Source organism: Dipodomys merriami, unplaced genomic scaffold (genome assembly GCF_024711535.1).
Source record: "Dipodomys merriami isolate MVZ:Mamm:240054 unplaced genomic scaffold, mDipMer1.0.p SCAF_6, whole genome shotgun sequence".
Classification (NCBI taxonomy): Eukaryota; Metazoa; Chordata; class Mammalia; order Rodentia; family Heteromyidae; genus Dipodomys; species Dipodomys merriami.
In genome coordinates, this window is record NW_027206179.1 from 18,464,705 (window position 1) to 18,478,887 (window position 14,183).

Genomic DNA, 14,183 nt, shown 5'->3' on the forward strand with positions numbered 1-14,183 from the left:
TATCCCAGGGAGCCCCGGGCGCGGAGGGGGCGTGTCCACCCTGCAGCCACTCACAGAACGCCTTACTGCGCCTTACCCGGCGCGCTGGCCAATCACCGCGCCTGGCACCCGGGCTGGACCCCCCCCCCCTGCGCGGGATGGATTCGCCTCCTCCAGTGCCCACCCCAAAGGATGCTCGGCGGGGGGGGGGGGCGGTAATTCAAGTTCATCCTGGCCCAGAAACTCGAGTGGCCCTCGCCGTTCCCCACCCGTTCCAACAGGACGCCTGACCATCTCCTCGGTGGGCCCTCCACCCTCCGGCGGGGACATCGCTGTGGGGGGGACCGCCCCCCGCGCGCGCCGAGCCGCCCTCCCGCCCCCCCCCCCCCCCGCGCGCCGGTGCACGCTTCCGCGGCCTCATTCCCCGGGGATCGCCGCGAGAGTCCGTCCCGTAAATGTGGAGCATTCTGCTGCTTTCCTGCTGTATCCTGGGGACTGTGCCAGCGCAGAGCGGCCGAGAGCAACGCCTGAGCCCCGAGAAGAGCCGAATATGGGGACCCGGGCTAAAAGCAGATGTCGTCCTTCCCGCCCGCTATTTCTACATTCAGGCCGTGGATGCATCTGGAAATCAGTATGTCAACTTCCTTCAACTCTATCTGCTCCGAGACTCGTTTCTGTTCCCACCCCCACCCCCACCCCCCAGCAGTTTTTTCCTTCCTGGCTACTTGGAGGGTGATCCACAGCTGGTTGCAACTGGTTTCCCGTCTCAAGCGATTTCTCTCTGTAACTTTGGAAACAATCAGATCTATTACGTTCCACGCCTATTATAGTAGTGTTGTATAGTGCCATCCTATTATAGTAGCTTCTCTCTTCGCCTTTCTAATGGATATTAAAAGCGGAGCAGAGCTCCCTAGCCATTTCTAACGACTTCATATAAGCAGCTGTTAAGGAATTTAAACCTAGTTGTTTCAGAGACTTGATCAGTTTCCCTGGTGTTGGCCTCAATGTTCAAAGAGAGCTCTGTATGTAGACAAAGCATGTTTTTAAATTCAGGAAGAATGAAGTACTAATTCAAACTAATTAAATTCGAGGGGAAGGTATGACAATATGGATCTCCTATATGTTTGTAATGAAAGTCTGTTTCGTTCCAGTGAAATTAATACATTTAAATTACACTTAACCCTTAAGCTTTAGGACCACCTGGCTGGTGTCTGAGGCCTGTAATCCTAGCTACTTAGGAGACTGAGATCAGGGAATGGCTGTTCAAAGCAAGAAAGTCCATGAGATTTTTGTTTCCAGTTAACTACCAAAACAAAAGCCCGAAGTGGAGCTGTGGCCCAAGTGGTAGAGGACTGACTGAACCAAAAGAAAAAAAAAAACCTCAAGAATAGTGCCCAGACCCTAGTTCAAACCCTGGACCAGGGCATGTATGTGTGTACACACACACACACACACACACACACACACACACACACACACACACACTGTAATGATGGACTTTATTCTTCGTGGATGCTGTGTGTGTTTTACAGGGCAAAAAAAAAAAAATCTTGGGAATTAAACATTGTCCAAAGTGAAGAGGAAGAAGGTTGTTTTTTCATTTGCCTATTAATAGTACAAGTGGAAAAAATAAGTGCCATTTTAATAACAGGAGTGTGCACTTAATAACACCGATGACACTGGTACAATTCACCACCTTCTTTGATTTTGCCTAAGGCTGAGCACAATTTAGGATACTGGTACTTTAAGAGTCATTGAGAACAATTTTTAAAAGTAAGGTCCTCCCTGGAAAAAATTATGTTAAGTGAAGTGAGTCAGGCTCGAAAAAACTGCCTGTTTTCTCTCATTTATGGAAGTTAGATCTGACATAAATATATGTGAAAGAAGTATAGTACAATGGGGGAGGATTCTCGTGGTTTAACTCTTCTGAACAACTAATGTCATCTTAAAAAGAATACTAGAAAGCTGAAGTGTGTTGGTTTGTTTTGGGGGGGTAAAACAGGGGAGGTGAAAGGAGAGATGAATGAATAGTGGGTACATACAGTCATATACAAGTGCCTGTGTGAATATGGAACTAGGTAATTTGAGAGGGGGCAGGTGGGATGGGGAGCAGTGAGTGGGAAGACTGAAGGGGTGGCATTGACCAGAATGCATTGTAGTTAAAAATTGGTATGTTGAATTGAACCCCCTTTTTACAACAGCTACTTAAAGATGAAATAAAGAATAAAAAAGCCTGGGAGAGATTGAGGGAAAGGGAACATTGTCCAAAAAGAAATGTTCTCTTAAATATACTTGACGTATGTAATGGTAACCCCACTATACATCTCCTTTATAACAATGATTTTAAAAATTTAAAATAATAAAGGAAGATATAAGATCCTCTTTGAGATTCCATTTATTCACAAACTTCCAGGAAGAATAGACATGAATAAATAAAAGATTAATAGGGATATTTTTACATGTGGAATGTATACATGTTTCTGTGCTTACATTGATTAATAGTCATATCTTGTGTCATAACCTATCAGATGGATATATCTTACCTTATTGGAGCCATTGTTAACTTTTTTCATCCTTGAGTCATTGTATTTATTCTTGAAAACATAGAAAGAAGCAACAGGCATAGGTTAGAGCATGGTTGCTACCTGTGTGTTCCATCCAATAACCTTTGCTTCTTGTTGCCTTCCCAGGTTCACATCTTCTCCAGGTGAAAAGGTGTTCCAGGTTAAAATCTCAGCCCCTGAGGAGCAATTCACTAGAGTTGGAGTCCAGGTTTTAGACCGGAAGGATGGGTCTTTCATAGTAAGATACAGAATGTACGCAAGCTACAAAAATCTGAAGATAGAAGTAAAATACCAAGGTCACCATGTGGACAGATCTCCTTATATTTTAAGAGGTACATTGGAATGTAATTTTGAAACAATACAATAATATATGTCATTCCCTTCATAAAATCAATTTAGTGGACTTTTGTCAATGAAAGAAGAAAAATAGATGTTACTTAATTGAAGGCGAAATTGCAAGTCTCCCTATGTGGGAAAATATCACAGCACTACCTTGTAAAGAGCCATAAGTTTTGGGGCTGACTTCCTTGTAAAGTCCCATATATTTCTTTTATAAGATGCATTCAAGCCGGGCCCCACTGGCTCATGTCTGTAATCCTAGCTACTCAGGGGCTGAGATCTGAGGATCATGGTTTGAAGGCAGCTCAGACAGAGAAGACCATGAGATTGTTAACTACTCAAAAAAGAAAAGAAAAGCTGAAAGTGTAGCTGTGGCTCAAGTGGTGGAGTGCTAGCCTTGAGCAAAAAGAGCTCAAGGACAGCACCCAGGTCCTGAGTTCAAGCCTCACTAGTCAAAATTCAGGAAGCTCATGATGTGGATAATTGTTACATGCTTCAAGTGCTGAGTAGAATTTTCACTTGTACTTTTGTTTGTATCTAAATAGGGCCAGTTTATCATGAGAATTGTGACTGTCCTTTGGAAGATAGTACAACCTGGCTAAAGGAGATGAACTGCCCAGAAACCATTGCTCAGATTCAGAAAGATCTGTCACATTTCCCTACTGTTGATCCAGAAAAGATTGCAGCAGAAATCCCAAAAAGATTTGGACAGCGACAGAGTCTGTGTCACTACACTTTGAAAGACAACAAGGTACAACGTTTGGTTAAAGTTTGCTTGCTTTCCTGATTCTGGTTTGTTTTCTTTTAGCCATAACTAGATTAATAATTTTATTAAACATTGTCCTAATGGGAATCATTGTGACCAGGATTTCTTCAGGGAACTTTGCCAGGACTTTAAGACTGACTTACCAAATGTTAAATTCTTTTTTAGGTATATATCAAGACTCATGGTGAGCATGTAGGTTTTAGAATTTTCATGGATGCCATCCTGCTTTCTTTGACTAGAAAGGTGAGACTATATGTTGTATCTGTTTCCTGTAAGTATATGTAGGCAATGTTAACCCTGGTATTACAATGTAACTTTTCAAAACAAAACAAATAACACTAGGAACTGTCTACTACTCTGGAGATATATTATAATGATATTCTGAACTTTCATGTCATGTATGAGAGATACCTGGATTATTTTCCAAGGGCTGCTGTAACAAAATGATACAAATGGAGTGTCTTTAAACAATGAATTCATTCTCTCACTGTTCTGGAAGCCAGACCAGAAGACCTGAACCAAAGAATCTCAGAGCCACATTCCTTCCTTCTCAGGTTCTGTTCCTGTCTCTACCCCTCCCCCCCCCCCACCACTAATTCCCTGATTCTTCCATTCAGGAGGTGACCTTCCATCCCTGGGTTGCCTGGTTTTCTGCTACTCCTTGAGTCTTTGAAGATGCTGATATTTAAGAACAAAGAATATCTTTCTTGAAGAAGCATCTCACCCCTGCCAAACCGTGACTTGTGGTGAAGAGAAAAATGCTTTATAGTAAAATTATTTTGTTACCAAACCTACTTTAAGTCCAGTGAAGGGTTACCTTGTACTGAATACTGTTCTTGGTACTGTGTTAGAATTGGGTTCTAATAGACTAGTTAACAGTAGCATTAAAGTGGTCAAGATAAAAATGATAGCATAGTCGGGTGCTGGTGGCTCACGCCTGTAATCCTAGCTACTCAGGAGGCTGAGATCTGAGGATCATGGTTCAAAGCCAGCCCAGGCAGGAAAGACTGTGAGACTCCTATCTCCAATAAACCACCAGGAAACCGGAAGTGGCGCTGTAGCTCAAGTGGTAGAGTGCTCACCTTGAGCTAAAGAGCTGAGGGACAGCGCTCAGGCCAAAAGTTCAAGCCCCAGGACCGACAAAAAAAAAAAAAAAGCATTTACCAACTGTATGTTTATTATCTCTAATAATTTTTATTAGATAAACTTAGGACACCTTAACTGAATTATTCATGGGGAACGTGTGACAGTTCTTTCTTCTCAAGTTTGCAAAGCATTTACAATCACTTAATTCTGAGGCAATGTATATAATTACTTAGAGAAGATATTATACATGCTTTAGGCTCAGATAGCAGGGCACCAGCAAATACTCCTTGTTTGTCTGTGTCAATGCAAAGAGAGAACTCCCAGTTTCTGAAGGTGCTTCTTAGACTGACTAACACTGTTCTCACCTGGCTGTGGGGGAGGGGAGGAGGATTACATACAAACCCATCCATCCATATATATATAATTATGTGTGAAATTATATTATGCTATATAACAAACAATTGATATTCTATTACATTAATGTATTATTATCAATATAATCAATGATATTAATACATTAATTATATTAATGTACTATATTAATGATATTAATATAATGTGTTATATTAATGATATTAGCATCAGTTGTGGTGTTAGACGTCCAGAGTTTGGATCCTCTGCCTACCCACCTACCTGGTGGTAGGAAGCATCTGGCTTATTTATAATAAAGCAGGGCTGGAGTTCTGTAATTTCTAGTGATTTTTCTTTCTCTCTTTGATCATGTATTAGTACAGAAATAACCTTTGCATCGCTTCCTTTTTGAAGTAAGTCTGTTTGGCCAATGTGAACCTCATAGAAAGGAAATATAGGATGGCTTTTACTGGAACAATTGTCATGGTCTGAAACATCTAAGGTTGGCCTATCATTCAGGGCACTTGGTGATGATACTTGATAATTAATAGGTGGCACGCAATGCAGGAGCTTTGAGTAATAAGTTCTTTGTCTTCTTTTCCCTAGGTGAAGATGCCAGATGTAGAGTTTTTTGTTAATCTGGGGGACTGGCCTTTGGAAAGAAAGAAATCCGATTCAAACATCCATCCAATCTTCTCTTGGTGTGGCTCCACGGATTCCAAGGACATTGTCATGCCCACCTACGACCTGACCGACTCCGTTCTAGAAACCATGGGCCGGTGAGAGAAGAGTCAGGGTTGACCCCCTGCCTTGGTTTGCTCTCCTTGGTGAGTGCTGTGTTCCATCCACCTCTATGATTTGGTGGTTTGGGAGGAAGACATGTGGCGTTTCCTGTCTTCTAGAGTGAGTCTGGATATGATGTCTGTGCAAGCAAACACGGGGCCGCCCTGGGAAAGCAAGAATTCTACAGCTGTCTGGAGGGGACGCGACAGCCGCAAAGAGAGACTGGAGCTGGTGAAGCTCAGCAGAAAGCACCCAGAGCTCATTGATGCTGCCTTCACCAACTTCTTCTTCTTTAAACACGATGAGAGCCTGTACGGTCCCATTGTGAAACACATCTCGTTTTTCGATTTCTTCAAGGTAGGGCAACAGCCCAGGCCATCCTTCCTGCTTTTCCTGTGTATACTTGTATTAGGGGGATGGGAAACTGAGGTTAAGGCTTGTCAGTTCCAGGGGGGATGGGAAAGACCAGGCCAAACCATAGTGAGCAGCATCCTGGCACAGTGATGCTGAGAATAGGTTCCCACTCAAACCCCACGTGTATCAAGGTCACTTAGGCCGTGGGAAGAGCTATAAAGTTTTGTTTTTCCCCCGGCTTACCCTTAAAATAGCCTGTGTCGACTCAGATTCTTTTTCTGTGAATGAATGCACATAAGTCATTTCACAGATACTTCTCAGAAAACACAGCACTCCAGGAAAGAACATAGAAACAGGTACCCCTTATCAGGCCTTGTGGCAGAGAACAACTTGAAACCCAGCCAGATCGCCAGCCTGGGAATTCTGAGGGTGAAGGATGGTTCTCTCACCTTGAATGTGGATTGCTCATGTTTCTCAGAGTATAATATTTTGGTTGACAGCTCCCTTTTTCAGGCAGTGTATACTGCTCTGTTGTTCACACCACTGATGGTTTTTGAAAAGGAAAGAAAGATGAGTAGAGGTGGCCCCTCATCCTCTTGTGTGGGAGAGGATAGAGGTCACCCATCTGTGCCTGCCCTGTAAATGGCCAGGTTGTTGATGGATGGGCTATGTGGAGGTAGGTAAAACTAAAGGCTGTCACAAATGCAGTGTGTTTGTCCATACATATGTCTCAAAGATTTTTAGAAGAAATGTTTGTAACAGAAGAGAGCAGGTACCATCTGTTCCCTCCTCAGGGAATGTTACATCATGATTTGGCTTTATTCTTGCCTATTGTATTTTCTGCCATTAAGTTTATTCATTTCATAGTTCTATGAAAAATTTTGTTTAGAGCTGTTTTTGTCCCAGAGCTTATTAAGTTCCTCAAAACATATGTGGTATTGAAAAAGTATGATTAGCAGGAAACAGAATGTACCATCATTAGGAACACGTGTATAATTACTGAAGAAGTAGATGGGCTGGCATGGTTGAAATGATAGAGCAACTACCTACCAAGTGCAAGGCCCTGAATTCAAACCCCACTGTTGCCAAACAAAGAGGAAGATAAAGATGGAGGAGGAGAAATTATTAGAGATATTACAAAGTCACCAATAAATCTACCTTCTCTTATATTGTAACCTGAGGCCAACCATTTTTATGATTTTTATCAGCTACTTCCAAATGAGATTTATTGTTCCATTTATGAAATTTAGAAACATATCAAAAATGAACATCAGCTCTAGGTGAGCCTGGAATCTACCAGCACTTACTAAATGGCAAAGGTAGGAGACAGTGTCTGGCTGGTTGGTATCTGAGGATGGCAAATGGGTGTAGGGAATGGGAAATGGAATTTAACAGAGGTTCTTTTCCTCTATTGCCATTGTATAGCACAAATACCAAATCAATGTGGATGGTACGGTGGCAGCGTATCGCCTGCCCTACCTGCTGGTGGGCGACAGTGTTGTGTTGAAGCAGGACTCTATCTACTATGAGCACTTCTACAATGAGCTGCAACCCTGGAAACACTACATTCCAGTTAAAAACAACCTGAGCGATCTGCTGGAAAAACTCAAATGGGCAAAAGATCATGACGCAGAGGTACAGTTGGTCTCTTAAAAGGTCACTCGTGCATGCACACATACTGGAAATGCCTGAACCTGAAGGGTATCCCAGTGTCAGCTGTAGCTTTTACCTGTATGTAGGAAGCTGCCAGCCTGTGAATAGTGCAGGAATTCCCTTCAAGGTAAACACAGCCATGCATCTTGGATTAGCTGTCCATTTATCATATGAAACAAAAGCTAAACCCTGGCCTTAGCCATAACTTTTTCTCACAGTAATGTTGTTCTGAGAGGTATGTGTTACCACTGCTAGCAGTGTGAAAATTCTGCTAGCGGTGTCAGTAAATGTGCTTGAGAGTAAAATGAGGGATGACTTAAATAAGCTTCAAGAAAACTGTGGATTGGGCACTTGTAGCTTATGCCTGTAGTCCTAGCTACTCAGGAGGCTGAGATCTGAAAAGACCCCCAGGCAGACAAATCTAAGAGATTTTTTTTTCTTTGATCAGTCTTGGGGCTTGAACTATGAGGGTCTGGGCACTGTCCCTCACCTCATTAGCTCAGGGCGAGCGCTCTACCATTTGAGCCAAAGCACCACTCCTGGTTTTTCTGGTAGTTAATTGGAGATAGGAGTCTCAGCTTGGGCTTTCTTGCCCAGGCTGGCTTTGAACCAGGATCTTCAGATCTCATCCTCCTGAATAGCTAGGATAACAGGTGTGAGCCACCAGCGCCCAGCTTCTAAGAGACTCTTATCTTCAACTAATAGGAAAAAGCTGCAAGTGGAGGTGTGGCTCCATTGGTAGAGTGCCAGCTTTGAGAGGAAAAAAGACTAAGCAAGAACATGAGGCCCTAAGTTCAAGCCCTACTACTGGCACACAAAAAAAGGAAGGAGGGAGGGAAAGAGGGGGAGAAAAGCTGGGAAGCCAGTACATTAATAGAGATCATATTTAATTACTTTGAAGCACCATTTTCCTTTGCTTGCTGGGTATCTTCTGTCTCATAGGGTGTACAATATGACTACTCAGACTTTCCAGTCTTCCAAGCCACTATTTGCACAAACATATTATGTTCAGTGTTCCTTTTACCATGTAAGATGATCCCCAACTATGTGTTTCTGCTTTTGTTCATTGCATGTGTGTACTCCAAAGATATGTTTTGTGTTTCTCATCTTAGGAGAAAATATGTTCAATAAAGGATTTTTCTTTTCCCCCATAGGCAAAGAAGATAGCAAAAGCGGGACAAGAATTTGCAAGAAATAATCTCATGGGAGATGACATATTTTGCTATTATTTCAAGCTTTTCCAGGTTCGCATTTTCTATGAAAATAATCTTACAACTTAAAATCAGACACACACACACACATATATATATATACTGTATGTAAAATTGTATGTATGTATAAATATTCTATATTATACACAATCTATTGTAATATATAGAAATATATGTATTATATATAAAATTGAAATATACATCTTTTAACATTTTCTAAATGTATATTACCATAAAGCATGAAGAGATACATGAACCTCTTTAGGTAAAAATCAGTAAGTATTAAGTAGTGAACAGTAACTGAAAATCAAAGGTTACCTAATAGAAAATGTTCCAACATCAAGTAAAAGGTTTTGTTTGTTTTGCCAGTGCTGAGGCTTGAACTCAGGCCTTGAGCTCTTGTTTAAAATGCTTTCTTGCACAAGACTGGTACCCTAACACTTGAGCCATACCTCTACTTCTGGCTTTTTGGAGATAAGAGCCTCTCAGTTTTATATTCCCAGGCTGGCTTCAAACTGGCTTCAGATCTGATCCTCTTAAGTAGCTAGGATTATAGGCAAGAGGCCTACTGTACCTGACTATAGTGACAAGTATTAATATTACAAGTTTTAATATTAATATTATGTGATAGGTGATTAACAGGCTGGCCTCTGATCTTATGAGGTTGCTATATGTGGAGTCATATTTGCTCTTCATGTTATATTGCTGCTACCTTAATATTTTTTTTTAATTTTATTTTATTTTATTTGTGAACATACTGTACAGAGGAGTTACAATTATGTGGGCAGGATAATGCGTACATTTCTTACCAAGCATTGCAGCCTCCTCCTTTGTTTACCCTTCACATCCCTTCCCAGCCTCCCCCCTCCCCCCCATCCTTAATATTTTTTATATAAACAATACAAGGTGAGCTCAGCACCAGTTGCTCATACCTGTAATCTATGCTACATAAGAAGCTGAGATCTGAAGATCATGGTTCAAAGCCAGCCCAGGCAGGAAAGTCCATGAGACTCTTATCTCCAGTTAACCACCAAAAAGCCAGAAGTGGAGCTGTTGCTCAAGTAGTAGAGGCACTTGCTTTGAGCAAAACCAGCTCAGGGTCAATGCCCAGGCCCAGGGTCTAAGCCACGGTACTGGCAAATAAAACAATACAATGTGTGTTTGGGCCTTTTACCTTCGCCTCAAATGAGTCATTACTACTTTTAAAAATTATTACCATGAAGCTGTAGAACTTGTAGCCAAGGCATGCTGACAGTTTAAAAGGCTTATTTTTTTAAGGTATTACACTAAATTATTGGTTAGTAAAATAGCAAAACAATAAGATTAAGATTGCTTTCTCAGAATTACAGATACTGAGCCCCATATTACTGTCTCTTCTACAGAACAAAGCCGGTCTGTTTCTGGCCTGCAATGACTCCTCCTGTTTTTTTTTTTTTCTAACCATGCCTAGGAGAGGAGAGGCAGAGGGTCATCTGTGTAAAATGAATGAAGCGGGGACGGGAATTCACTTGTCTGACTTCCTAAAGACCCACTGAGTGGCATTCATTCATTTAGCCAACACATAGTATCAGTGCTTAGTATAGCGCCCAATCCCAGTGTAAGAGCATAATCCAGGAAGAAGACAGTGAGGCTTGTGCCAGCCACACAGGCACAAGGCAGAAATAGTTCTGTCCTCAAATTCTCACTCTAGAGAATCATGGGCAGCATTATTTTCACTTTAAGGCAGAAGGTGGTTTAAAAAAAAAAAAGCAGTCAGGGCTGGGAAGGTGGCTTAGTGGTAGAGTGCTTGTCTCATATGTATGAGGCCCTGGGTTCAATTCCTCAGCACCATATAAACAGAAGAAACCTGACATGGGACTGTGGTTCAACTGGTAGAGTACTATCCTTGAGCTGAAGAACTGAGAGACAGCACCTAGGCCCAGAGTTCAGGCCCCACAACCAACCCAAAAAAAAAAAAATCAATCATGCAAATTTGGGGTAGAATTATGAGAAAGTCTATTAGGAATAGGCAGTATGATGCTGGTTCTCTGATTTGGGAAAGCCAAAGAAAATGCGGGGCAGGGCTGAGAAGGTGGCTCAGTGGTAGAGCGCTTGCCTTCATGCCTGAGGCCCTGGGTTCGATTCCTCAGCACCACATAAGCAAAAAGAAGAAAAGCTGGGAGTGGCACTGTGGCTCAAGTGGTAGAGCGCTAGCCCTGAGCTGAAGAACTGAGGGACAGCGCCCAGGCCCAGAGTTCAGGCCCCATGACCGGACCCAAAAAAAAAAAAAAAAGAAAATGGGCAAATAAGAATAGCTGGTATGTTTTATTTAAAGGCTCACCTGTTCGCAGACTCAGCAGTAGTAGCAGCACACAGCACGGCAGCCCTCTATATGTTGGCCCATCTGCACACTGTCCAGCAGTGGTGCATGCTTATACTCCCAGGAAGCAGGTGGCATCTGGCCAAGTATGGCCTCAAGGCCACCTAAGGGAGCGTACATGACTTAAAAGTTACATGACTGGGCTGGGAACGTGGCTCAGTGGTAGAGCGCTTGCCTTGCATGCCAGAGGCCCTGGGTTCGATTCCTTAGTACCACATAAGCAAAAAGAAAAAAGCCGAAAGTGGCGCTATGGCTAAAGTAGTAGAGCGCTAGCCTTGAGCTGAAGAGCTGAGGGACAGCGCCCAGGCCCAGAGTTCAGGCCCTATGACTGGACCCAAAAAAAAAAAAAAGTTACATGACTATGTAATACAGCCAAATCATAGGCTCAAATCCCCTCCAGAAATTCCAGTGATGAGAGAGTTAGGCTTATCCCATTTTCCATTCAGCTATTCACAGTTCACGGATACACAGGACCCAGAAGCTCCCAGTTCAATGCACCTTGAACTTGTAAATTCCAATATGTCTCATTTGCTGAGTGTACTTGCATAAGGAATGCTTTTCACTGTTGCTTCATAGGAGTATGCCAACCTACAAGTGAGCGAGCCCCAAGTCCGACAGGGCATGAAGAGGGTAGAACCACAGATGGAGGACGACCTCTTTCCTTGCACCTGCCACAGGACAAAGGTAACAGAAGTCACCTGTTGGCCAGTCTCAGCAGAAGAACTAAGGTGGAGTGAATGTAGATCGTTCAGTCAGGCAACAAATGGTTGAGTTCCTCCTGACACCTCCAGACATGTAGTGCATGAATAAGATACTAAACAAGAAACAGTGCTGAAATGCAGTTCAGTAAGAAGACAAAGTCGTTCCCTGGCAAAACTAAAGGAAGCCTCTAATAATGTGAGGATTCAGATCACAAAGCTTTGTAAAGATGTTGGCAATTTGGATTTTCCCAGGGATTATCTGTTGCCCTCATCTCCCCTCCTCGTGAGATAGATTTACAGAATTTATCCTCCCAGTATAGAGATGAAAATCAGCTGTGAATACTCTTGTTATCAAACTATTCATTTTAAAGTAATCTTTCAATACTAGTACTTGATGACTTTGTTTATAAAAATCAAATCTACACTTGAACTTGTGAAGCTAAAAGAGGCCATGGAGGTCATGAAGTCATCGTCTTTATTTTATGGTTAGCAAAACTGAGTCCAAAGAAGAATTTTGCTCAAAAATCATTTATCTGAATTATAGCAAAGCTAAATCCAGTTTCTCATGATCATGCTTGTACACAGAGACATAGTATGCTGGAAGAGTATGAATAATCTCTTTGAGATTATTTTAAGCAATGTCATCATGTCCTGATTGAATAAACATAAAATTGTGGTATTATAACCAGAGATGGGAAGGCAAGATTTGAAAATCATTGTATCTTACCTCTCAGCCACAGTGATATGGCTAGAACAAGTCATTTGTTAAATATTTCAAGATTTTGCATACTAGCCTGGTAGTGGTATTTATGCCATGATGGTCAGCACACAATATAAAGCAGAATTTGTGTTGTTTTATTTGTATTTTTGTCGAGAACTGATTTACCACCAAGTCACTGATGAGTAAGTAGTACATCATCAGTGTTAACAATCAAATCATTTCTTATTCTTTGTCTACTCTAGCCCCTTACTGACACTGTTTGTAACACAAGGGCCTATGGTAACCCAAGCCCCTGGGGGTCCCCATCTTTACCCCTGTTCTGATCCTCCAGAAATAGGTCTGGGCTCTCAAAGCATCTAACAGAAACCTGCCCTTTATTCCTTCAATTTGGGGGAAAAATAATTCATTGTCTGGTATAAGTTTTCTTTAATTGTATAAAAATTCTTTCTGGCTTTAAATATTTTACTTCTCAATTACAGACCAAAGATGAACTCTGAAGTGCAAAGTATCTTCCATTCAAATAATGGTGCTCTGAAGACTCTTTAACTTTTGCAAAGAAGATTTTTTTTTTTTAAGTACTAATTCCAAGGGGCTGGGAAGGTGGCTCAGTGGTAGAGTGCTTGCCTTGCATGCATGAGGCCCTGGGTTCGATTCCTCAGCACCACATAAGCAGAAAAAGCCGGACGTGGCGCTGTGCCTCAAGCACTAGCCTTGAGCTGAAGAGCTGAGGGACAGCGCCCAGAGCCAGAGTTCAGTCCCCACGGCTGACAAAAAAAATGTCATTAAGTACGAATTCACAATCTGCTGTGTGCATTATCAAAGTGTTTCTACTTACAAAGTATTCACATGACTTTTACAGAATTGTTTTTTAATTTTATAATAAAAACCACCTTGATCTTAAAGACTATGTCATGCTAATTATTAGCAGCCCTTAGACCCTGGAGAAGGAAAGGAAACATCTGAGTCTGGCTGCAGCACCTGGCTGACCACCTGCCCTGACTTTTATTTACAAGACTGAAGAACAAAACTTTGCCCCATGTAAGCTGATCTTATGGATATTGACTCACTCTGACCACACCTCATCATCCTTGGCCTGTCCTCATCTGGGCTCCACCTGCAAACGTGGGTCAAAACTTCCCGAATGGAAGCATCCAGATCAACTGGACTAGCCCCTTCTCTCAGTGCCTGTTTCTTTTTACTGTTCTTGTTCCCCCTGGTTTGGAAGCTGACCTAGACTTCCAGGCTTCAGATCCAGCTGCAGCGCCCTCCAGTGCTCAGATCAGGAATTGGACCACTGCTTCTCACTAAATCTTCCC

General features: G+C 42.2%; 1 protein-coding gene across 1 annotated transcript; it reads left to right on the top strand.

Moving 5' to 3' along the window:
- Positions 1 to 158: 158 nt before the first annotated feature.
- Positions 159 to 13,769, top strand: Poglut2 (protein O-glucosyltransferase 2). Its single transcript, XM_070002647.1, has 10 exons — positions 159 to 610; positions 2,670 to 2,875; positions 3,428 to 3,633; positions 3,814 to 3,891; positions 5,692 to 5,864; positions 5,988 to 6,225; positions 7,648 to 7,857; positions 9,030 to 9,119; positions 12,022 to 12,129; positions 13,347 to 13,769. The coding sequence occupies exons 1-10, from the start codon at positions 435 to 437 to the stop codon at positions 13,362 to 13,364; spliced, it is 1,503 nt and encodes a 500-aa protein (XP_069858748.1). The 5' UTR covers positions 159 to 434; the 3' UTR covers positions 13,365 to 13,769.
- The last annotated feature ends 414 nt before the right edge of the window (positions 13,770 to 14,183 follow it).

Excerpts from the sequence above, each read along its gene's own strand:
- Poglut2 (XM_070002647.1), top strand. The coding sequence starts at position 435 with ATGTGGAGCATTCTGCTGCTTTCCTGCTGTATCCTGGGGACTGTGCCA. Across the intron at positions 3,892-5,691 it reads TGCTTTCTTTGACTAGAAAG|GTGAAGATGCCAGATGTAGA; the intron begins GTGAGACTATAT and ends TCTTTTCCCTAG. Across the intron at positions 9,120-12,021 it reads ATTATTTCAAGCTTTTCCAG|GAGTATGCCAACCTACAAGT; the intron begins GTTCGCATTTTC and ends GTTGCTTCATAG.